Raw genomic sequence first — 25,760 nt, forward strand, 5'->3', positions numbered from 1 at the left:
CTATGAACCTGAACTCCAAGGTCTCTTTGCTCAGCAACACTCCCTCGGACCTTACCATTAAGTGCATAAGTCCTGCTAACGTTTGTTTTCCCAAAATGTAGCATTTATCTAAATTAAACTCCATCTGCCACTCCTCAGCCCAATGGCTCATCTGATCAAGATCCTGTTGCCATCCGAAATAACCTTCTTCGCTGTCACAGGGAGGGGAGAGAGGAGCCAAACTCTGGGAATATGACATCAATGAGAAGGCTTAGTGGGTACTCACTGAGTAGGATGATGATGCACAGCAGAATGGCGATGATAGCCCCAGTCCCCAAGCCAGCCGCAACTATTGCCTGGACTGATGTACAGTCGCCATTTTCATCACAGGGACACACCTTGACAAGGAGGTCAGAGGTCGCAGACATAGGAGGGTTTCCAGAGTCCATGATCATGATCGGCACTTTATAAAGGCCATCGTCGAGGGTTCCAATCTTCAGTCTCAATTGCGCATAATCACCTAAACACAACATAACGAACTGTAAGAGAACTCATTGGTATACTATCAGCAACCCCCGCACACTCCCCTACCCCACACACCCCGTTCCCTCCATGTAATACAAATGCAGGGGGCCTTTTTGTCACAAAACTGTGTAGTGTGACGTACTCCTGATAGGAAATGAGTAAAGAAAAGACAGGCACAACAACTTGTTAAAATGATTACATTTAAATCTCAAGGGGCTTTAGGGATATGGTCAGTCAAATGCAATTGGACAGGAAGCCACATTAATGCAGAATGTTTTGAGGTTGAGTGGGTGGGGGGTGAAAGAGGAGAACTTGGTGGTGTAGAGATAATGCCAGTTGAAGAATAATACAGGCCCAGTCTTATACTCTAGAGAGACAAGTTCAAACCTCACCACATCCTCTGACCACTCAGCGGCTCTAGGGCAGCACAGTGGCTCAGTGGTTAGCACTGCTGCCTCACAGCGCTAGGGACCCGGGTTCAAATCCAGCCTCAGGGGTGACCGTCTCTGTGGAGTTTGCATGTTCTCCCAGTGTCTGCGTGGGTTTCCTCCGGGTTCCTCCCACAGCCTGAAGATGGGCGGTTTAGCGTGGATTGGCCATGGGGAATGCAGGGTTACAGGAATGGGGTGGGTCCAGGTGGGATGCTCTTCAGCAGGTCGGCATCGACCCTATGGGCCGAATGGCCTGCTCCCGCACTGTAGGGATTCTATGATTCTTCTGTGCTTCTAACTCGGGATGGACAGTAAATGCTGACCCAGCCAGCAATGTCCACGCGCCATCAGTGGAAAAAAAAATTAAAATCAGTAAATAAACTGGAATTAAAAGCTAGCCTCAAGTGATGGCAACATAAGCACTAGAAGCAGGAGTAGGCCATTCAGCCCCTCGAGCCTGATCACCATTCAATACAATCATGGCTGATCTAGTCTGGGGTAGTCTAGTGAGATTAACCTGGAGACCTTGTAACGCTCTGGGGACCCGGGTTCGAATCCCAGCACAGCAGAAGGTGGAACGTAAATTCAATAAAACTCTGGACTTGATCTTAATGATTGCCGATGGCTGTAAAAACCCACCTGGGTCACTAATGTCCTTCAGGGAGGGAAATTTGCCATCCTCACCTGGTCTGGCCTACATGTGACTCCAGATTCACAATAATGGGGTTGACCCTCAACGCCCCCTGGGCAATTAGGGATGAGTTATAAATGCTGACCCAACCAGGAACACCCACAGGAGAATAAAGAAACGAAAGGCATCCAAGAGCTTGGTCCCAAGATGAGGTTTTAGGGATCAGCATCTCAATTCCCCTGCTACACACCCATGGATAGAGGCCCTTTGGCCCATCCTGTCTGAGCCTGTCATCAAGCATCGACCTGTTCTTGTCCCGTTTTCTAGCACTCGGTCCATAGCCTTGTATGTTCTTGGGTTGCAAGCAATAATTTCAACACAGTGCAACCACCGTATCCATGGAGTCAGTTTCAGCTACTCATGGCCTGAACACATTATACATGAAACATTCCAGAACAAAGGACGGGGGCTGTGGGGAGGTCAATTTCCCATTCAAACGAAAAAGGGTTCGCTACTGTCCGGAGTTTCGGGTTTCCGCAGTAGGTCTCAGAGGAGTGATGGGAATCAATCTTGCTCAGGAGGGTGGATGGGGCAGAGATCCTGGGGGATTATAGCAAGCTTACGGAGATAGGGGTTTGGTGAAAATGTTAAAAGTGAGAGTGGGAGCCAGCGCAGATTAGTGAGGATGAACAGTGACAGGGGCCTTAGCCTGGGTGACAATGAAGGTGATGGGAGACTGGCTGAGAACGTATTGACCTGGAGCGCAGAAAGCTAAAGGGGAGGACTCCAGTGGGAGACACGACGCAAGATTAAGTGTGTGTTTAACTACCAGCAGTTAAAACACCAATGCAGCCAATTCAGCATTTACATGCAATAAGTAAAACGAGTGGGAGGGGGCTAAATTAACATGGAGGTGGCCGGGGGGTGGGGAGTGGAATAAAGCATTTCAATCCTTTTTTCCCCTTTCTCTCTAAAGACATTGAGAGCACTGATGGGCACTGTGTGCTGCTTCTCCAGTGTCACCTGGGCATCAATGTAACTGGGGAAGAGGGGAGAGATGGCCCCTCCATGACCCGCTGCCAGCACCAGTTTATCACCAGCCTGGGCCAGGCCCAGACCCACGGGGAGATCCCTCTGATCCGCCCCCACCCCTCGGCACCAGGTGCCCAAAGATCAGGAGCTGTGGGGCTGAAGTGAAACCAAATTAAAAGATTTCTCAAATGATTACAGGGGTTGGGGTGGTATTTAGTGTGTGCACGTTTGTTTAAATATAAGATAGTTGCCTGACAATCATCTGATGAAGGAGCAGCGCTCTGAAAGCTAGTGTTCCAAATTAACCTGTTGGACTATAACCTGGTGTTGTGTAATTTTTAAACTTTGAGAAAGTGAGGACTGCAGATGCTGGAGGTCAGAGTCGGTAGTGTGGTGCTGGAAAAGCCCATAGGTCAGGCAGCATCCGAGGAGCAGGAGAGTTGATGTTTCGGGCAAAAGCCCTTCATCAGGGATTTCCAACGAAACGTTGACTCTCCTGCTCCTTGGATGCTGCCTGACCTGCTGGGCTTTCCAAGCAACACACTCTGATTTTTAACTTCATTCACCCCAGTGAAACTCTATCACCTCCACATCATGGCCAGCCCTGAATTAACATAACAACCTAATCACTTAAGCCAGACCCTGACCCGACCTCTGCTGAGCAGAGCGGGGTGGCAGGGTGGGAGAGCGGTGGGTGTTATGAGAGGGAGCAGCCTTATATTGGCCACTGTTGCCTTCATATGGACACTGTGCCTATGGTCTTCACAAACCAGTATCTGGGGACTGAAAACGCAGGTGTCTGCTCAAACTGAAATCTAAACCTTACACCAAATAGCATGAAGGTGTTTAAGGCAACCTGCATTGCTCCAGCGCCTCTCGCGACACCTCAAAGAAGTAATTCTTGAAGGTGGCACAGGTGCACAATTCGCACACAGGGACCAGGTACAACTAATGCTGATCCAGGGATGAATGCCAGCCATGAATATCAGAGGTAGCTCGCCCATTCTTGTCAAGTTAAAAATCGCACAACACCCGATTATAGTCCAACGGGTTTAATTGGAAGCACTAGCTTTCAGAGCACCGCTCCTTCATCAGGTGATAGTGGCGTTTCGAAACCTAGCGCTTCCAATTAAACCTGTTGGACTATAACCTGGTGCTGTGCAATTGTTAACTTTGTACACCCCAGTCCAACACCGGCATCTCCAAATCATTATTCTTATTGAAATAGCGTGAAGCATTCATTCCCATCCGCCCCAGGAAGTAGACGGGGTCCTGGTTTAACATCTCATCTGAAAGATGGCACCTTTGACAAAGCAGCACTCTCACTCAGAGACACCGACTGATCTCTCAGGAAGCTGGAAAAGATCCTATGGCCAGCAGGAGGAACAGGGGGGAATGGCTCCCGTGACTCAAATCTCATTCGTTCCTTCATCGATCTGGCGACGATGGGTTGGGGCAGGGACACGCCAAATTGCAAGTTGTAAAGCTGGCTATCCACCCCGTTTTCAACACCACCACATCATGCGAAAGCTCAGCTCCTTGCGATGGCCCCAGCCTGCCAGAGGGGCTACATAAATGTGTACAGTTGTGGGTGCCACATGACAGGGAGGGTGCGAATGGATTGGAGGGAGTGCAGAAGCGATTTACAAGACCATTCCAGGGATGACGAACTTCAGCGATGAGGAAGAGAGGGGAAGTTGGGACTGTTCTCCTCGGAGAGAGGGAAACTGAGAAGGGTTCGATAGAGGTTTTCACAATCAGGCATGGGTTGGATGGAGTAAGTAGGGAGAAGCTGCTCCCATATATAAAATGAACAAAAAACGAGGGGAGCATGGATTTAAAGTGAGGCGCAGACAAAGCGAGGGTGATGTGAGATTAAAAACTTTTCCACCCAGCGAGTAGTTAGGCTCTGGAATGCTCTGTCTGGAAATGTGAGGGACGCAGGTTCCAGTGAGTCTAAATTAATCTAGTCCCACCTGCCAGCACCCGGCCCATATCCCTCCAAACCCTTCCTATTCATATACCCAGCCAGATGCCTTTTAAATGTTGTAATTGTACCAGCCTCCACCACATCCTCTGGCAGCTCATTCCAAACACGTACCTTTTTCTGTGTGAAAAAGGTGCCCCTTAGGTCTCTTTCATATCTTTCCCCTCTCACCCTAAACCTATGCCCTCTAGTTCTGGACTCGCCCACCCCAGGGAAGAGACTTTGTCTATTTACCCTCTCCATGCCCCTCATGACTTTATAAACTTCTATAAGGTCCCGCCCCTCAGCCTCCGACGCTCCAGGGAAAACAGCCCCAGCCTGCACTGTAACGGTTTGTGCTTCATGCCTCGCTTTTCGCAGAACTGTCGGACCCAGTCTTGAGAATTGGTACGCCGGCGTTGGGGTTGTGCTCACCATTGAGCCGGGTTATAGTCCAGTTCTTCCTGATGTCCACCGGGCTGTCAGGGAGCTCAAAGGCAAACGGCCCCGTGTTTGGGTCGATATCGGTGTCGGTAGCGGTGATGTTAATGGCATTGGGATCCGGCTTCTCGCAAATGGAGACTTCCTCAGGGAAGACATGTGGCGCATTGTCATTGACATCGAGCAGGTAGATCTGCAGAGTGCCTGTCCCACTTGCCGGAGGGATACCTGGACAGCAATAAGAGGAGATCATTAACAGACCCAGCCCTTCACAACCCACACTTTTGCTCCCCCTACCACGTCCGACTTTACTAAATGACCCACTTTACGCCAGCCAACTTACACATCAACCTAAAGACAGTTTTCCAAACATCGGCAAAACTTTGTAAAACACTTCTCCTGAACAAAGAGGTACACTTCAAGCAGCATTGGCCTGCCCAGCACTGCAGGTTTAAATGATATCTCCATAACCCAGCGAGTGTTAAAGCAAATCACCAACAGAAGTCACACAAACAGCACACACCAGATGGCAGTGTGTCGGAGGGATTAGACTCCACAGGCAAGTTCCCCATCCATCTCCATCCTGGGGAGCATTAATGTTCCTTGCACCATATGTGATTACACTTGCAGCAAAACAAATTGCAGCCTGGAAATCAGCACATCGCTTCCAATTGTTCATCCTTGAACACGTGTCCCCAAAGCGATTGCACAAAGCACAAACTATAACAAGCCCACAGCACAACACAACCTTATTCCCACTCACACTGTCTCCAATCGCATCGGAACCAATCTGTAAAGAAATGTAGAGCATGGTTAAACCCTTAATTAACTTCTTCACCCAGCTAACTTCACCTGCTTTCTTTATTCTTCAAACCGGTTAATTGGTCACACAAACATCATCATGAAGGTTGACAGAGATTTATAGCTCATTCAACGCTCTGAGAACAGCTCATGTGCTTCATTCCCAAATGCACACCGTCACTCTAACCTTAAAACCATCATCATTACGATGCTGCACTCCAACTCAGCAACTTGATAGGGGGTGAGCTGCCTTCTTGAACCACTGTGGGTAGACCCACAATGCCCTTGGGTTGTCAACCACCTGATGAAGGAGCGTCGCTCCGAAAGCTAGTGTGCTTCCAATTAAACCTGTTGGACTATAACCTGGTGTTGTCTGATTTTTAACTTTGTACACCCCCAGTTCAACACCGGCATCTCCGAATCATGATATATTTCCAGGTCAGGATGGTGAGTTGCCCGTGTTCCCATGTTTTCAATTTGTCACAACCATCACGTTGTGCCCCGTGTTCTAGACTCCCCAACCAGGGAAAACGCCTTCCATACATCTCCCCTGTGTGTCCTTCTCAATATTTTGTAGGATTCTGGGAGACTACCTCTCATTCTTCAAAACTCTGGTGAATACAGGATGACTTTGCCCCGTCTCTCTCCATTGGCCAGTCCCTTCATCCCAGGAACAAGCCTGGGGAACCTTCACTGTACTCGCTCAGTGGCGGTAATATCCTCCCTGAGATAGGGAGTTCAAACTTGTGCACAGCTACAATAACTGGGATAGACTCATTGAATTTCTCCTCATCTTGTACCTAAATAATCTCAGTCTTGATTTTAAATTGTTCCATTAGGTTCTGGACTCCCCACCCAGGAGAAACATCTGACTCCCACCTACCCTCTCTTAAGCAGTTTGTTGGTTTTCATGAGGTCACCTCTCATTCTTCAAAACTCTGGCTAATGCAGGCCAGTTTGCCCAATCTCTCTCGTAGGCCAGTCCCAACATCCTGGGAACAAGCCTGGGGAACCTTCATTGCACACACTCTTGATAGCAATAATATTCTTCCTGAGATAAGCAGACCAAACCTGCACACACTACCCCAAGGTGTGAGTCTAACCAAGCTCCTATACAATTGAAGTTCACTGCTCCTGTACTCAAATCCCCTGGAATAAAGGCTAACATTCCATTAGCCTTCCTAATAACATGCACCTGTATGTTAGTCTTCAGTGTCTTCTCCACAAGGAAACCTAAATCCCAACATCTACACTTTCTAACCTTTTACCATTTGAGAAATTCTCTGTACATCTGTCTGAAGTGGATAACCTCATGTTTCTATCTTCTATGTTCTTGCCCATTCACTCATCCTATCCAAACCTTCCTGAAGCTGTTTGACATCTTCTTCACGATACCCATTCCCACTTAGCTTTGTAAACGCCACGTTTGGTCCCTACCTCTCAATGACTGATCTATTTTGTGAACAGCTGGGGCCTAAGCACTGCTCATTAGTTACAGCTCGTCAACGTGAGAATGACCCAATTATTCCTACTCTCTGGGTAAGAGCGAGAAAACAATCATTAATCCACACCAGTACATTACTTCCCGTACCATGTGCATTAAATTTTGTTCACAAACCTTCTGTGGGGACTTTATCAAAAACCTTCTTTAAATCCAACTGTACCACACCCTCCTCTTCATCAATTTTGTAAGTAGCATCCTCAAACAGCTGAGCGTTTGTTAAACACAAATTTCCATGTGCAAATCCATGTTGACCATGCCCAATCCAATCTTTTTTAACCCAAGTGTAACATCCTTTTAAACAGATTCTCATATTCCTCCCCCTCTGAGTACTGATGTAAGGCTAACAGATCTGGAACAAAGAACAATACAGCACAGGAACAGGGCCTTCAAGTCTGTGCAGACACAGTTTTAGTATGGAAAGGCAAAATGTCTTCACTTACAGGATCTGTATCCCTCTATACCCTTCCTGTTCATGTATTCCCTGTTGTATCTCTCTCTCTCTCAAATTACGGGGTGATATTTGCAACTTTCCAATTGCAAGAATCATTCCAGACTCCAGTTTTGGAAGCTGATTACCAATGCATCAACCTTCTCTGTAGCTGCCCCTTCCAACTGAATGTCACATTGAAGGAGGGACTCATAGGTAATGTATAAAAGTTCGGATTAGGCCTTTGGTCCTTGTACCCAACCAGTGATCAAGATCATGGCGGATCTCATTGCCAACTCAACTCAACTCTACTCTTCAGCCTGACACCCCAACATTGGCCTGTGATATGTGTCAAATCAAAAATCTAACGCTGTCTTGAATGGACTTAACAACTTGTAAAAAATAAATCCCTTCTCACCACTGCCTTAAAAGGAAGACCTCCTTTTTTTTTTTAAATTGTGTCTCCTGGATTCCCCACGGGGGTGGGGGGGGACATCTCCTGACATCTAACAAGGTCCATGGGATATGTTGGAATCGGGGTGACCGGTGAGGAAGTTAAACAGGAATCCTTCACTTCTGACCATTTGAACCACCACCACCACCAGGGCTTTTTCTGACCCTCTCTTCCAGGAGTGCACAAGATGTCTCTGGGTCACAGCACACCAAACCACACCCCCCTCCCAACCAGAATGGAGGAAATGTCTCATGAGCAAAGGTTAAACAGGTTGGGACTCTCTAGAGTTTCGAAGAATGAGGGTGATCCTATTGAAACATATCGGTTCAATGCTGAGAGGATGTTTCCCCTCCTGGGAGAGTCTAGGAGCAGAGGGTATAGTCTCAGAATAAAGGGGCACCAATTTCAGACTGAGATGAGGAGGAATTTCTTCTCTCGGAGGGTTGGGGGTCTTTGGAACTCCTTGCCCCAGAGAGCTGTGGGGGCAGAGTCCTTGTGCATATTTAAGGCTGAGATCAATGGATTCTAGATCAGTCGGGGAATCGAGGGAAAGGACAGGAAGGTTGGTGTGAGGAATGTCGGATCAGACATGATCCTATCGAATGGGGGAGCAGGCTCAAGGGGTTGAATGGCCTTCTCCTGTTCGTATTTTTGTAGGGTCTCTGAAAGGCCAGACTCGTCACCCAGAGGACACCTGAGGAATAGCTACAGGCAGAAAGTCAGCACTTTCTAGCTCATTTCGCATCGCCGTAAACGACCCCAGTTTCAGGGCCAGACAGATAGGCATTAAAACGTGGAAGCTGTCTCTGTGCCTGGTTCCCATCTCGTCCCTGGGGGAGGGGTTCATGTTCAGCTTGATGAAAATAACAACTCTTCAGGAGAGAATTATTCTGTCCACATAAAAATATTAGAAGATTCGGCTTAAGGTAGAGGTGGATAGATTCTTGATTCCTAAGGGAATTAAAGATTATTGGGAATATGCAGGAATGTAGAATGGAAGCTAAAATCCGGCCATGATCTTATCGAATAGCAGAACCAGGTCAAAGAACTGCAATTATTAATGCATTTGTAAGACAATTGCTGTGGCCATGAGAGATACTTAATAACTCTTCAATTGAGGCATTCAGGAGGGGCACTGGATAATTATTTGAATGGAAATGGTGTACCAGGATGTAGGGAGATGGCAGGAGATTGGCCCTAGAGTTTAGAATGACAGCAGGCACGACGGGCCGAATAGCCTCATCCTGCGCTGTGGCTCTGGGAAACCCAAACCTTGTGGGACGTGAGTGCGCAGGGCAGAACCCGAGAGGTTTTAAATAAGCAAATAACCATAGCTACAAAAATTACACCGACTGTGACAAACGCAGGGACCAAACATTACAAGGCAGGAAAGATTCAGATTTCACCCGAAAAACACAAAGGCTGGTCCACGTCATTGAAAAGGCTCAAGCTGAGGAGATTGGAAGGACCTTTGCACCACTTTACCAGCTCCGCTGTGATCTTTAACACTGCCAAGTAACAAGGTCAAGACACAAAAGACAACAGGAAGGGAGGCAGAGATTAGCACATGACCCGTTTAGCTGAGCTGGTGGAGCAGTGTAGCACGTACCGCTGTCTGACGCCAGGAACGTTGCGTTGTACATGTTATTTTTAACGTAAGGGGATTCACGATCGAGTGTGGCGACGGTGGTAATCTGTCCTTGGAGTGGATCGATTTTGAGCCAGTTTGCTGGATCCAATAACTTCGAGTATCTGGGATGAGAAACCACAAGTGCATTAGATTAGGCGTGGTCAGTTACTTGTCAACCTGGTGCAGCAATAAACACTGACATGCACAGGACCACGACCCCGACTGTGCATGTGCTTGCCACTGTACGGGCATCTGGACCAGGTGCTGGATCACTCACGTTTTTAATGGCAAGGGGGAGGGATGAAGGTGGGTGAGGGATAGACCAGCCACAGCGTCATAGAAACCTGAAGCAGGAGAAGGTCATTCAGCCCTCTGAGCCTGTTCCATCATTCGGTAAGATTACGGTCTACCTCCACATTCCCAATTTCTCCTCAGGCCCCGTGATGCTCTTAAATTCCAAAAAAAAAAATGAACAATCTCTTTATACTCAGTGACTGGGCCTCCTTTGTTACAGAATTCCACAGGTTCATCAGCCTGATGAAGGGCTTTTGCCTGAAACGTCGATTTTCCTGCTCCCTGGACGCTGCCTGACCTGCTGTGCTTTTCCAGCAACACACTCTCGACTCTGATCTCCAGCATCTGCAGTCCTCGCTTCTGCCTCTTTGAAAGGCCTACCCAGTTACTCAGTCCCAGCCCGCAATCAGCTCTCTCCGCTGCAGCCCTAGATGTACGCTCTTTTCTGGGAAAGCTACACTACTGCACAAATGGAGATAGCAGGGAGTGGCAGAGCAGGAGCATGCTGGGCTCTTAACTTCGAGGTCTGGAGTGTGTTCAGAGGAGGTTCACAAGAATGGTCCAGGAATGAAAGGCGTAACAGATCAGGGACGTTTGAGGACTCTGGGGCTATAACTCGGTGGAGTTTAGAAGGATGAGGGGGGATCTAATTGAAACATACAGTGGATGTTGGGAAGATGTTTCCTTTGGTAGGACAGACTAGGATCCTTAGAGTAAAGGGAGATAAGGAGAAACTTCTTCAGCCAGAGAGTGGAATTCATTGCCACAGAAGGCTGTGGAGGCCTGGTCATTGAGAATATTCAACACTGAGACAGATAGGTTCTTGATTATCAGGGAGATCAAGGGTTACGGGGAGAAAGCGGGAGAATGGGGTTGAGAAACGTATCAGCTATGATTGAATGGAGGAGGAGATTTGATGGGCTGAGTGGCCTAATTTCTGCTCCTGTGTCTTATGGTCTAACATTTAAAAAAGGATTATTTAAAAATACATATTCTTGAGAACACAAAGCAGGATTTGGGCACCAAACCAGGGCACTATTTTGATTTCTCTCTGAAGTCTGCAGAGTTTAGTGAAACCATATTTCTTGCACATAAGGTGCTTTATAAAGAAACATTAAAACTCATGACGGGAATGTAGTGTTGTGGGCCCGGATAAAAATGCCACAAACACAAAGCTGGAGCTGTCGGTTCAACAATTAATTCCTGGCTGAGGTTACAGTCATTGCTTCAAGTGCCCTACTCCCGGTGTCGAATCCTTATCAGAGCAAAGCACCCCAGAACGTTTCACTGTGTTAATAGGGGGCTATACAAATGCAAAGATACACTTCGGTTGTCACGCAGTGGCGCGATGCAAAGAGCGTTTATGGGCTGGGAGGGCAGAACTAATGCACATTGTTCCAAAAACAGAACCCCGCTTGAAAATCTGAAGCGGGAACAGAAAGTTCCGGAAACTTTTTGCAGGTCAGGCAGGAGGAAGACAAACACAGTAAAGCTCTCAGGCTGATTAATTCAGTTGAAAAATGACAGACCTGAAATATCTTCCTGTCACCACAGAAACATAGATCAGCCGAGATTGCCTGAGATATTCTTCTGGTTTAACGCCAAGTTAACTTTTGTCAAGTGGTGCTAAGTTAGACAAGCCAGTGTTTAGGAACAGGAAACCACACTGGATAATCACAGAACTACTCCTTTTGTTAAATAAAAAACAGCTTTCCCAATTGGAGTTACAGACATATACAGCATGGAAATAGACCCTTTGGTGCAACTTGTCCATGCCAACCAGATATCCTAAATTAATCCGGTCCTGTTTGCCAACATTCGGTCCATATCGCTCCAAATGCCTTTTAAATGCTGTAATTGTATCAGCCTCCTCCAATTCCTCTGGCAGCTCGTTCCATACACACACCACCCTCTGCATGAAAACATTGCTCCCGAGGTCCCTTTTAAATTTTTCCCCTCTCACCTTAAACCTATGCCCTCTAGGTCTGGACTCCTGAGAAAAAGACCATGTCTATTTCCCCTATCTGTGCCCCTCATAATTTTTTTGAACCACTCTCAGGTCATGCCTTAGCCTCCAGGGAAAACAGCCCCAGACTGTTCAGCCTGTCCTGATACAGGCCATTCTGCTATACGGCACATTTCATTAACGTGAATTAGCCGTAACATGATTGACGAATTGGGGGGCGTTGTTTCTGAAGTGCGAACTTTCAAAATGTGTGTTGGCTGTAACGCGATTATATCGGCAACACTTTAAGCGCTGTTCCTAAAGCACGATTTATCTATAATGTGGGTTAGTGCAGGAACACAACCATCACGTTATGGAATAACGAACTGGAGCTGAAACCCTCAAACACCAGCAACATCCTTGTAAATCTTTTCTGAACCCTCTCAGGTTTGACAACATCTTTCCAACGGGAGGGAGACCAGAATTGTGCACAGTGCGCTCATAGTGGCCTTGAAAGGAGAAAAGCTGGGGGTGGGGTGTGTGGGTAGAGAAGGCAGGTGCTGAGTATGTGCACTGACTTACACAGTCTCGTGGTTCAGCGATGATAGGTTTAGCAATCTTACCCTGCCTCTTCCAATTCTGCAGCCCTCTGCTGTCTCTGCATTCCCTCACATCACAGTCTCTAGTTTTAATTGTCCAACCATGAGATTTGATGACCCTTAGCTCTGGAATTCTCTTGTGGACCCCTCCGGCGTTCTCCACCTCTCTGTCCCCTTCCTTTCGCCTATCCATATGTAAACGTAGAAATAGCAGCTCGAGTAGGCCATTCAGCCCCTCAAGCCTGTTCCGTCATTTATCTAGACCATGGGTGACTTTCTACCTCAACATCATTTCCCTGCTCTATCACCATATTTCATGTTGCACTTGATACACAGGGATCAATCATTTACTTGAACATCCTCAATGACTAAGCCTTCACAGAAATGGTTTCCCTGGTTTGGCGTCAAATGTTGTCAAGTGACATTCCTTCAGCTGCACCTTCAATCCAATGTGAGATCAGAGTGGCAAGATTCACTGGTTCAGCATCAGTTGAGAACCCCATTGGTACTGAAGCAGTCTATGCCCAAACACAGAAACATCTTTGTGGGAAGGGGTTGGAGGGGTGGCCTGCATGTTATTTGCAAACAAACATCAGCCCATGACCATCTCCGACAAAAAGAGTCCAACCATCACTCTATGATGTTCAATCACCAGCACAGAATCACCCCACAATTAACATCCTGGGGGTTATCACTGACCACAAACTGAACTGGACTCGCCATATACAGACAGTGGCTACAAAAGCAGGTCAGAGGCTAGGAATCCTGCAGCGAGTAACTCACCTCCTGACTCCCCAAAGACTCCCCCATTTATCTCTCCACCCCCGAGGCTCCCAGCCTCATTCCTGATGAAGGGCTTTTGCCTGAAACGTCGATCGTCCTGCTCCTCGGATGCTGCCTGACCTGCTGTGCTTTTCCAGCAACACACTCTCGACTCTAATCTCCAGCATCCCCAAAGACTGTCCTACCATCTACATGGCACAAGGCAGGGCTGTGATGGAAATACTCCCCACTTTCATGGAAGGGTATGGCTCCAAATTGTCTAGGACAAAACATCCTGTATGACTGACATCACACTGAACACCTACAGCCTGTTAGGAACATCGCCAGCCTCCTCACCCCTCAGGCCATTTCAGCATCTGAGAGATCCTTCCTTGCAGTAATCAACTGACACCTCATCCACCACCCACATCATCCACCACCCACACTCAGTGGCAGCAGTGTGTCCCATCTACAAGATGTAGAAATTGACCAAAGATCCCCCACACAGCACCTTCCAAACCCACGACCACTTCCATCTAGAAGGACAAGGGCAGCAGATACATGGGAACACCACCCCGTGCAAATTCCCCTCCAAGTCACTCCCCTTCCCTCCCCCTGACTGGAAATATATCGCCGATCCTTCAGTGTGGCTGGGTCAGAATCCTGGAATTCTCTCCCTCAGGGCATTGTGGGTCTACCTCCATCACACGGACTGCAGCGGTTCGAGAAGGCAGCTCAGCCCCACCTTCTCAGGGGGCCACTCGGCTGGGCCGAGCCAATGACACCCACATCCCACAAGTGAATTAGATGGAAATGGCTGTAGGTGTGGAAGGTGCTGTCTGAGAATCTTTGATGAATTTCCGCAGTGCATCTTATAGGCAGTATAGACTACTGCTACTGAGGGGGGGGGAGGAGAAGTGGATATTTGTGGAACTGTTCAGGAACACAGTTACCAGCTGCCTCTGCGGCCTCAGCTATTCAATACTTTGAGGACCTCTCTCCCTTATCATTTTTACTTCAATGAAACGCTAGCTTTATAACGGTGAATAAATATTCATGAACCATTCACTGCTCTAGGCTAAAACATATATTTCACCATCAGAATTTAATTGGAGAGGAAATGGCAATGTGCAACACATTTCAAATGTAATGAATATTCCTCCCTGGAAATTGGTGACTTACTGGCCATTTCTTTTCTATAATGAAAGAAGAGGACAATGTAGCACACGCAATTCTGTGGCACCTTTTCAGTGATGGATACGGGACATACCCAAAATGAAAGTATAAGACGACACAGTGATAGGAGCTTGCTAATAGGATGCAACCATCAAAATACTGTGACCTAGGGCACCTTGACAAGAACAAAATGGTGGGGAAGGTCAGGAGCATGGGCAAAGAAGTGGCAGATGGAGTACAACAATGGAAACTATGAGGTCATTAACTTTGTTCAGAAGAACACAGGCATGGACTATTTTTTAAATGGGGAGCAAATTCAGAAGTCTGAAGCGCAAAGAGGCTTGGGAATTCTAGTCCAGGATTCTCACAAGGTCAACTTGCAGGTTGAGTCAGTAGTTAGGAAGGCAAATGCAACGATGGCATTTATTTTGAGAGGACTATAATATAAAAGCAAGGATGGACTCCTGAGGCTCTGGTCAGACCACATTTGGAGTATTGTGCACAGTTTTGGGCCCCGTATCTCCGAAAGGATGGACTGGCCCTGCACTGTGTTCAGAGGAGGTTCACGAGAATGGTCCCGGAATGAAAAGCTTAACATATGAGGAATGTTTGAGAACTCTGGATTTATACTCGATGGAGCTTAGAAGGATGGGGGGGGGGGGGGGGGGGGTGGGAATCTAATTGAAACTTACAGAATACTGAATGGCCTGGACAGAGTAGATGCTGGGAAGATGATTCTATTGGTAGGAGAGACTAGGACCTGAGGGCACAGCCTTAGAGTAAAGGGAAGAGCTTTTATAACAGAGATAAGGAGAACATTCCTCAGCCAGACAGTGGGGAAATCTATGGAATTCACGCTCACAGAAGGTTGTGGAGGCCAGGTCACTGAGTATATTTAAGATGGAGATTGACTAGTTCTTGAGTATCATGGGTGGCACGGTGGCTCAGTGGTTAGCACTGCTGCCTCACAGGGTCCCAGGTTCAATTCCAGCCTCACGTGACTGTCTGTGCGGAGTTTGCACATTCTCCCAGTGTCTGCGTGGGTTTCCTCCGGGTGCTCCGGTTTCCTCCCATAGTCCAAAGATGTGCAGGTCAGGTGAATTGGCCACGCTAAATTGCCCGTAGTGTTAGGTACATTAGTTGGAGGGAAATGGGTCTGGGTGGGTTACTCTTCAGAGGGTTGGTGTGGACTTGTTGGGCTGAAGGGCCTAGTTCCACACTGTAGGGAATCTAGTCTAATGTCACAGGGAGCAAGTGGGAGAATGGGGTTGAGAACCTTATCAGCCATGATTGAATGATAGAGCAGACTTGATGGGCTGAATGGCTTAATTTCTGCTCCTATGTCTTATGAAAAATGTAATCATTTGAATTAGCCACTGGAGTAGGCCATTCAGCCCGTTGAGAGCCTGTTCCACCATTCAATGAGATCATGGTTGATCTGTGACCTAACTCCATATACCTGCCTTTGGCCCATATCTCTTGCTACCTTTGCTTAACAAAAATCTGATTTCAAATGAACTGATGGAGAACCAACTGACATTTGTGGATGAGTTCCAAACCTCTACCACCCTGTGTGTGCAGAAGTGCTTCCTACCCCTTCGGACAATCCCATCATCACGGGGAATAAGACCATAAGGCAGAGGAGCAAAAGTAGGCCATTCAGCCCATTAGGTCTATCCCCGATTGTCTTTCGCGCCCCTTGGATATCAAGAATCTGTCTATTCATCTTAAAAATATTTGCTGCCTTCTGAGAGAGTTAAAAGAAATCACCAAAAAAAAAAAGATGCAGAAAGAAGTCGAGGCGAATTGTGTTTGACAGAGAGAGTCCAACAGGGGACAGAGGGAGACAGAAGTAACGTTGTGTAGATGGAAGGATGAAAGAAAACGCAAGATGCTAACAAGAGGAACACAGTTACTCTGAGGATACATCCCCATGGCCTTGTAAACTTGGGGCAATAAATAAATTGGGTGCATTTCTGGTCGCCACACTAGAGGGAGGATGCGGAGGCTTTGGAAAGGGTGCAAAAGAGGTTAACCAGGATATGGCCTGGATTGGAGTGTATTAGCAATAAGGAGAGGTTGGATAAAACGAGGATGGTTTCTGCAGGAGATGGTGCGACCTGATTAAAGTTTTTAAAATTAGGAGAGGCGTGGACAGGCTGGATAGTCAGGAGTCATTCTCTCAGGGTGGAAATGGCAAATAATAGGGGGCATGGGTTTAATGTCAGAGATTTAAAGATGTTTAAAGACGGGCAAGGCAAGTCTTTTCACACAGAGGGTGGTACGTGTTGGAAACATAGTGCCAGGGGAAGTGGTGTAAACAGATACAATAGCAATGTTTATCGACACACGAACAGGCAGGAAATAGACATGCAGGCAGGTGGGATTAGTTTAGAATGGCATCATGGTTGGCACAGACATGGTGGGCTGAAGGGCCTGTTCCTGTGCTGTACTGTCCTATGCTGGAATCTCTCAACCTCGATCTTGAGTATACTCAACTCCTCAATAGCTTCTCGGGTAGAGATTCACCAGCCCTGTTCATCTCAGTCTTCAGCGGCCTAACCCTGACTCTGAGGCTGCATTCACTGGTTCAAGACCCCCACACACCCCCACCATCACAAACTCCGGCTACCCAGGGGAGACTCTCCTTTCCACATCCAGCACCTCCTCTACCACTTTTATATGTTTCATGAACGTCACCTCAAATTCCTCAAAATTCTGGGGGGAACACAAGACCGGTTTCTTCAATCTCTCCTCTCAGGACAGTCCCACCTACACTGGGAGTGAGACCACAAGACCTGGAGGCAAAAGTCAGCCATTCAGCCCACTGAGCTTGCTTTGCTATTCAAATGGATGACCGAGGAGGAAATTGACTGGATGAATCTAGCCGGCCGTCATGTACGGCTCGGAATTTGATCGATGGTCGGTCATCGGAGAAGTTCCACCAGTAGAAAAGTGACAGCAACTTATCCGTCACCCAATATGGTCGCCAGCAATAGTTAGGGAAGGATCCGGAAGATCACAGCTGCTGGTGGCAGTGAGGAGACCAAACCCAGGGGAGGATTAGAGGGAAAATAACTGACTGAGAAAATAACGGTCCAGAAATAAAATAGTGATGGAGCCTGCTCCCCAAAAGAAAGAGGCTCAGACACCTGGACACAAACCGTTAACTCAGTTTTTCCTTGCTCTACAATCCTACAGAGTTGGCAATGCTTCATTTCGGCTCTCCAGCCACCACAGTAGTTTCTTTTTATTCGAGACAGATTGAGGTAATTGAGAAAAGATGCAGAAAGGAGTCAAGGCGAATTGTGTTTTACAGAGAGAGTCAAACAGGGGACAGAGGGAGACAGAAGTAACGTTGTGTAGATGGAAGGATGAAAGAAGACTCAAGATGCTAACAAGGGGAACACAGTTCCTCTGAGGATACGTCCTACCCAGTTTCCCCCTGGCCTTGTAAACTTGGGGCAATAAATAAAAGTACTGTGGAAAGAAACAGAAACCTTTGAAAAGTGGGTGACGAGAATTATGCCAGAAAACCCACATACAGACACAAGGCAAATGGAGAGAGAAGCATAGTTAATGTTTCAAGTCTGATATGAATCTTCTTCAGAATTAAAGAAACTGAAGATGAGTCTCTATTGAAGCATTTAATGATTCTTAGGGGTCTTGACAGGGGAGACGTGGAAAGCTTGTTTCCTCTTGTTCCTGATGACCAGGAGAAAGTGAGGACTGCAGATGCTGGAGATCAGAGCTGAAAAATGTGTTGCTGGAAAAGCGCAGCAGGAGAATCGACGTTTCGGTCATAAGCCCTTCTTCAGGAATGAGGAGGGTATGCCAAGCAGGCTAAGATAAAAGGTAGGGAGGAGGGACTTGGGAATACGATAGGTGAAAGGAAGTTAAGGTGAGGGTGATAGGCCGGAGAGCGTTTGGGGGCGGAGAGGTCGGGAAGAAGATTGCAGGTCAAGAAGGCGGTGCTGAGTCTGAGGGTTGGGACTGAGATAAGGTGGGGGGGAGGGGAAATGAGGAAGGTGGAGAAAGTGATGACCAGGACCAGGGGGTCACAGTCTAAGGAAACGGGATGGACCATTTCTGACTGAGATGGGGAGAAATGTCTTCAACCAGAGAGTGTGGAGCCTGTGGGATTCTCTGCCACAGGAAGTGGTTGAGGCCAAAACATTGAATGTTTTCAAGGAGGAGTTAGGTACAGTTCTTAGGGCTAAAGGGATCAAAGCATATGGGGGAGAAAATGGGAACAGAGGACTGAGTTGGACGATCAGTCATAATCACATTGAATGGCGGAGCAGGCTTGAAGGGCTGAATGGCCTACTCATATTTTCTATGTTTGTATAAGAGAGGCAAGTGTGATACCATGATAGCAGCCACAATTAACAATCTCTTGGTACTGTAGATGAGCAGAGATCTCTGTGTCCATGTACATAGATCCCTGAATGTTGCCACTCAGGTTGATAGGGTTGTTAAGAAGGCTTACGGTGTGTTAGCTTTTATTGGTAGAGGGATCACGGAACCATGAGGTCATGCTGCAGCTGTACAAAACTCTGGTGCGGCCACACGTGGAGCACCGTGTACAGTTCTGGTCACCGCATTATAGGAAGGATGTGGAAGCTTTGGAAAGGGTTCAGAGGAGATTTACTCGGATGTTGCCTGGTATGGAGGGTAGGTCTTACAAGGAGAGGCTGAGGGACTTGAAGCTGCTTTCATTAGGGAGAAGGTTGCAAGGTGGCCTAATTGCAACATCTAAGATAATCAGAGGGTTAGATAGGGTGGGCAATGAGAGTCATTTTCCTCAGTTGGTGATGGCTAGCACAAGGGGACATATCTATAAATTGAGGGGTGATAGATATAGGATAGATGTCAGAGGTAGTTTCATTACTCAGTAGTAGGGGTATGGAACACACTGCCTGCAATAGTAGTAGACGTGCCAACTTTCAGGGCATTTAAATTATCATTGGATAGGGATATGGATGATAATGGAATAGTGTTGGTTAGATGGGCTTCAGATTGGTTCCAAAGGTCGGTGGAACGTCAAGGGCTGAAGGGCCGATTTACTCGGATGTTGCCTGGTATGGAGGGAAGGTCTTACAAGGAGAGGCTGAGGGACTTGAAGCTGCTTTCATTAGGGAGAAGGTTGCAAGGTGGCCCAACATCTAAGATAATCAGAGGGTTAGACAGGGTGGGCAATGAGAGTCTTTTTCCTCAGTTGGTGATGGCTAGCACAAGGGGACATAGCTATAAATTGAGGGGTGATAGATATAGGATAGATGTCAGAGGTAGTTTCTTTACTCAGTAGTAGGGGTATGGAACGCACTGCCTGCAATAGTAGACTCGCCAACTTTCAGGGCATTTAAATGGTCATTGGATAGGCATATGGATGATAATGGAATAGTGTTGGTTAGATGGGCTTCAGATTGGTTCCAAAGGTCGGTGGAACATCAAGGGCTGAAGGGCCTTTACTGCGCTGTAACGTTCGATGTTCGACGTAAAGGGTTTTCTGGATAGGGACAGTGAGCAGAGGGTGAAGCCTCTGGACTCAGTGATACAGTGTGTGTGACGTTAAACTTGTACACCCCAGTCCAACACTGGCATCTCCAAATCAGTGTGTGCGCGCGAGCGTGAATCAGAGTGGGTTACTATACCTGATCGTCTGCTGCATGTACCGGTCAGGGTCCTCAGCTGTGAAGACAGTGAGCACTTTGCCTGCAGGTAGGCCCTCTTCCTGCCTGATCAGCTTGGGGTTTGGAACAAAATACGGACTCTCATTGAGATCAATAACGGTAATGGAGACAGTGGCTGTCGATTGAGGAGGGAGCTGAATGCCTTTTGTCAGAGGCTCCTGATTTACAGCAATGACTGTTAGTACAAAGGCTCTGCTGGTTTCATAGTCAATAGGCTGCGAGGGAGGGAGAGAGAAAAACAGACTTCAAAATGTGCAAAACATGCAAGTCTACATGAAAACAATGTTTTTATTTAGTGTGCTTGCATTTTCTTAAAATAAAATAGAGAACAGTGACAAAAATACAACCATCCTCCAGGACATAATTAACCTCTTACAGCATTCACGTTGCACATTAAATATTGAGTGGGTCACCTTTAATGCCTGACCTCTATCAGGTCCCAAGAGGGCTGCATCCATTCTCCCACACAATCCTGCATGGGAACAATGGCATTTGCCAGTGTCTTTCTTTTTGTAAAAAATGTCCGACTTTCCCTTTGTAAGACCTTCAAAATAACGCCTTTTAATTTCTAACGTTGTGCCGGACAACTTTACAAAGCTCTTTTCACAACTACATCCAAAATGCTCCACAGGCAACCGTTTACTTTTCAGCATGTGTGCGGGCACAGGCTGGTCTGTGTTCATGTGTGTGCATATGCATGTGTGCACGTGCACTTGTGAGAGCCTGTGGGAGAGCATGGTGTGTATACACACACGTGCGTGTATGTGCCTATTTGATTATGTACATGTGTCCACTTGTGTGGCAGATTGAGCGAGTATGAGAACATGCATGTGCACGCATGTGCCGTAGGAAGTGCTGCAGCCGACTCGTGCACAGCAAGATCCCACGTGGAAACCGCATGGTTCAGTGGGGAGGCTGCCTGGGGCCAAGCCAGAAGTTGCGGGTTTCAGGACCCACTCCAGGACTTGAAGATGAAAGGAGGTGTGGTCATTAAACAACCGAGCAGGCAGTTCGATTGGCAAAGCTCCCAGTGCCCTGGTAGGAGGAGAACAGATTCCTGGCCAATAGAAGATAGGAGCAGGAGTAGGCCATTCCGCACTCAATTTGATCATGGGTCATCATCGAGTTCAATACCCCAAGCCACGTCTCCATATCCCTTGATCCCTTTAGCCACAAGATCTATGTCCACCTCCTTCTTGGGGAAAAAAAAATCAATGTTCTGTCCTCAACTACTTTTTATGGTAGTGAATTCTACAGGCTCCCCACTCTCTGGGGGAATATGTTGCTCCTCACCTCAGTCCTAAAAGATTTCCCACTTATTCTTAAAACTACATCCCTCTGGTTGCTCCCCCGCCATCAGGACCATCCTCCCTGCATCTAACTGGTCTGGTCCTGTTGGAATGTTACAGGTCCCTTTGCCAATCCTCCTCCATTCTTCGAAACTCCAGCGAGTACAATTCTAACTGACCCTGTTTGATGTGGAGTGCCTCCAAGCAGACTTTAGCTTCGGACTTCAGTCTGGAGACTGGTCCCAAGGTGGATGAGCTGGGCAAGGTGGCACATTGAAAATCTCCATCACATTGTGGGGGGGGGGGGGAGGGTAATATAGGAGCAGAGATAAAGGTTAGAGCATAGGAAAGAGAGAGTAAAAATCCTTGTCAGATTGGCAAGCTGCAACTAATGGGAGTGCTTCAACAACAATGTTGGCACCTCAGCTGTCCACAACCAAGGATTTAGAAATGGGGGCTGAATATCTGGAAGCTAAACTTGGCGATGACACCAAGGTAAGTTGGAAAGTAAGTTGTAACACAGAAGAATCTATCACAGGATGAAGCCAGGTTAAGTGAGTGGGCAAACATTTGGAAGATTCACTACAGTGTGGTCGATTTTGGGCTAGATGATCAGACAAAACCATATACTAATTAGAGAAAAGACAGGGAGATTAAAAAACTCTGAGGTACACAGTGATCTGGGTGTTATTAACATGAATCACACTAAGTTAGTTGATTAGGAACACACAAAATATGAGCACTTATAGCAACTGGAATGCAATGCAAAGATAGGGAGGTTTGGCTGCAGTCGATCGGGGCCTTGGTAAGGACACATCTGGAGCACTGTGTCCTGTTTTGGTGGTCTTATTTGAAAAAACTGTTTAATTATGTTAGAAGCATCCCAGTGAAAGGTTGCTTGACTCATTGCTGGGATAAAAGGCTTACGTAATCAGGATAGGTTTGCAAGCTCGGGACTACACCCAGTGGAGTTTCAGGGAACGAGAGGTGATCTTATGGAAAAGTGTAAAATCCTAAAGGGACTTGACGGGATGACTACCAGGTGGATGCTGCCTCTAGTGGGGGCAGTCTAGAACTACAGGACACAGCTTTAAGAAGCACTTGTCCATTTATGACATGGATGAGGAGGAACTTTATACTTTTTTTTAAATATAAAGGTGAGGAGAAATTTTTTTTCCCCACTCAGAGGGAGGGCCTGGACAGCCCTCTTGAGGTTGGGTCATTAACACATTCTAGGCTGGAGGAGATCAATTTTTGAGAGACAAGGGGGTCAAAGGTTAGTTTGGGTGGGGGTGGAGGGGGAACTGGATAGGAAGGTGAGGCGAAGGCCAAAACCAGGCCAGCTGGGATTTGATGCGAAGTTGGAGCAGCAATGAAGCTCGGAAGAGTCCACTCCCATTCCCGGGTCTCGGTATTCCCACGTTAGCCTGCGCGCCGTTATCTGCCAGGGGTTGGGAGGGGTGTCCAGAGTCTTTGAAGTTGTGAACAAAGGTTGCACAGTACCAACATGACAGCAATCGGATTATCTGCACTGGGCAAGACTGGGTCAGACTGACGCAGTTTCAAATAGCACTGCAAAATGTCCACCCTCGGGCGACTGTCTGTGTGAAGTTTGCATGTTCTCAGTCTGCGTGGGTTTCCTCTGGTTTCCTCCCACAGACCAAAGATATGCAGCTTAGGGTGGGTTGGCAATGCTAAGTTGCCCATGGTGTTCAGGGTCATGCAGACTAGGAGGAGTATCCCAGGGAAAGGCAGGATTATAGGGATAGGTTGGATCTTGATGGGATGCTCCTCGAAGGGTCAACGTGGACCTGATGGTCGGAATAGCCTCTTTCTTTGCTGTGCAGATTCTCTGAAAGATTCAGACACAAACTGAAAGCACGGTCAACTCTTTGATGGGACAGAGGCCTATTCCAACAATTTCAGAGTCATACAGCATGGAAACAGACCCTTCGGCCCAACCAGTCTATGCCGACCATAATCTCAAACTAAACTAGTTCCACCTGCCTGCATTTGGCCCATATCCCTCCAAACTGTTTCTACTCACGTAATGAACAAAATGTCTTTTAAATGTTGTAACTGCACCTGCATCCATCACTTCCTCTGGCAGTTTATTCTGCACACAAACCAGCCTGTGTGAAAACGTTGCCCCCTCAGGTCCCTTTTAAATCTTTCTCCTCTCACCTTAAACTGATGCCCTCTAGTTTTGAACTCCCCCACCCTGGGGAAAAGACCTTTGCTGTTCACCTTATCCATGCCCCTCAATGATTTTATAAACCTCAATGAAGTCACTTCTCAAATCTCAGGTGAATATTGTAGATCCTATGCTAGCCTCCAGAGCAGGGGCAGGTGTTCTGGCTAATATTTATACCTTGATCAATGGATTAACTCATCAATCCTCTACTGTGGATTATTACAACATCCACCTGAAAAGAAACTGAATTTACAAAGTCCACTGGCTACAGGCCTCTGTCACAGAGAGAGGAACATTGTTCTGTGATCAAAGGTAGGAGCACAAATTGCATAGACTGCTGGGTTTAAAAGAATAAAGAGCAGACTAATTAAGATGTTTTAGATGATTAAAGGCAATCAAACTGGGTAGTTAGAGGGGAGAAACTCCCTCCTCTGACTTGGAAAGGGTTTAGGGGAGTCCAGACCACGGAACCCTTTCTGTTCAGTATTAAGGATAACAGAAGCAAGGCTTTGTGTACATTACATAAAGAACAGCCAAGGTCTAACTGAATTGAGGCTTGAGGGGCCGAATGGCCTCTTCCTGTTCCCAGTTAATTTTTTTGGCAGGGGGGGGGAAGGGCACATTTTACAATTACATACAAAGCATTTGCACCAGCCTTTTAAAGAATGAAAAACGACTCATGTTTTCTGCGGAAATTTGAATGGATCACGTGTCACGATAAATTTCAGAACAGCTTGGGAGGAGTCTCACTCCCTCCACACTCTGATACAAAACCTCAAATATTACTGAAACAAGTCAAGGAGCTGAAGGCAAAGGAGAACTGAAACAAATGATGTCACAAGGAATTAAGGGCTACGGGGAGAATGTGGGTAAGTGGAGTTGAAATGCCCATCAGCCATGATTGAATGGCGGAGTGGACTCGATGGGCCGAATGGCCTTACTTCCACTCCTATGTCTTATGGTCTTAAAAGCAGAAAAGGGCAGGAGAAACTCAGCAGGTCTGGTATACAGAGAACGCAGAGAACTTCAAAACATTAACTTCTCTCTTTCCACAGATGCTGCCAGACCCTGCTTAGTTCCTCCAGCATTTTCTGCTTTTGTCTCAAATATGGTCAAGTCTGTTTTTTTAAAGCGACCACACTGATGGTCTAAATTCTGAATGAAACATATGATTTAACATCATTGTCCCTGTTTGTGTATACATTCAGGTAAGTAAGTAATAAAGTAATTGTCTTGCAATCTAATAGATAAGAATGTCAGTCCTTATTCCAAGGGGGTTGGAGTGTAAGAGTAGGGAAATCTTACTGTAACTGTACAAGGTGCCAGGGAGATGACATCTGGAGGACTGTGAGCAGATTTGGTCCCCTAATTTAAGGAAAGACATTGTTTCATTGGAGGCAGGACAGCGCAGGTTCACCAGGATGATTGCTGAGGGACTGACTTATGGGCAATGGTTAAACCAGTTAGGAATCTACCACACTGGAGTTCAGAAGAATGAGAGGTGACCTCATTGTAACAGTCCTAAGGTGGTGGACAGGGTAAATGCAGACAGGATTCTCCCCCTCCAAGGGAGAGTCTAGGGCCAGAGGGCACAGTGTCCAAATAAAAATGGAGATGGAGAACCTTTCTTTTCTCTTTCAGAAGGTTGTGTGTCTTTGAAACTTCTTGCAACAGAGAGCGGGGGGTGCAGAGTCCAGATGTTTAGATGCTTATCAGTCAGAGGAAGCAAGGGAAAGGGCACGAAAGCAGATGTGAGGAATTTCGGATCAGGCATGATCTTATTGAATTGTGGAACAGGCTCAAGGGGCTGAACAGCCTATTCATGCTCCTATTGCTGATGGTCTTAGGCCAAGGAGTCAAGTGAATTCAGAGAATAGTTTTGAGCTTCAGGGAGTTTTGGTGTGAATGGATTGGTGATGTGGATTTGTTCCCCCTGAGAGACCGACAAGGTTAGAGTGAGGGAGATGGTGGTGGGGGGTGGGGGGGC

The 25,760-nt window shown here is 47.0% G+C and overlaps 1 protein-coding gene across 1 annotated transcript in view; it reads right to left on the reverse strand.

The window, feature by feature from the left end:
* Positions 1-25,760, reverse strand: part of LOC122548761 (cadherin-2-like) — a 213,236-nt gene that overhangs the window by 19,022 nt on the left and 168,454 nt on the right. Inside the window, exons 10-13 of the mRNA XM_043687528.1 lie at positions 20,252-20,505; positions 9,801-9,943; positions 5,000-5,233; positions 266-499 (exon numbers count right to left, since the gene is read on the reverse strand). Of these exons, the coding sequence (XP_043543463.1) occupies positions 266-499; positions 5,000-5,233; positions 9,801-9,943; positions 20,252-20,505 (865 nt within the window). The remainder of the gene's footprint in view (positions 1-265; positions 500-4,999; positions 5,234-9,800; positions 9,944-20,251; positions 20,506-25,760) is intronic.

The sequence above is a fragment of the Chiloscyllium plagiosum genome, chromosome 4, assembly GCF_004010195.1.
Source record: "Chiloscyllium plagiosum isolate BGI_BamShark_2017 chromosome 4, ASM401019v2, whole genome shotgun sequence".
Lineage (NCBI taxonomy): Eukaryota > Metazoa > Chordata > Chondrichthyes > Orectolobiformes > Hemiscylliidae > Chiloscyllium > Chiloscyllium plagiosum.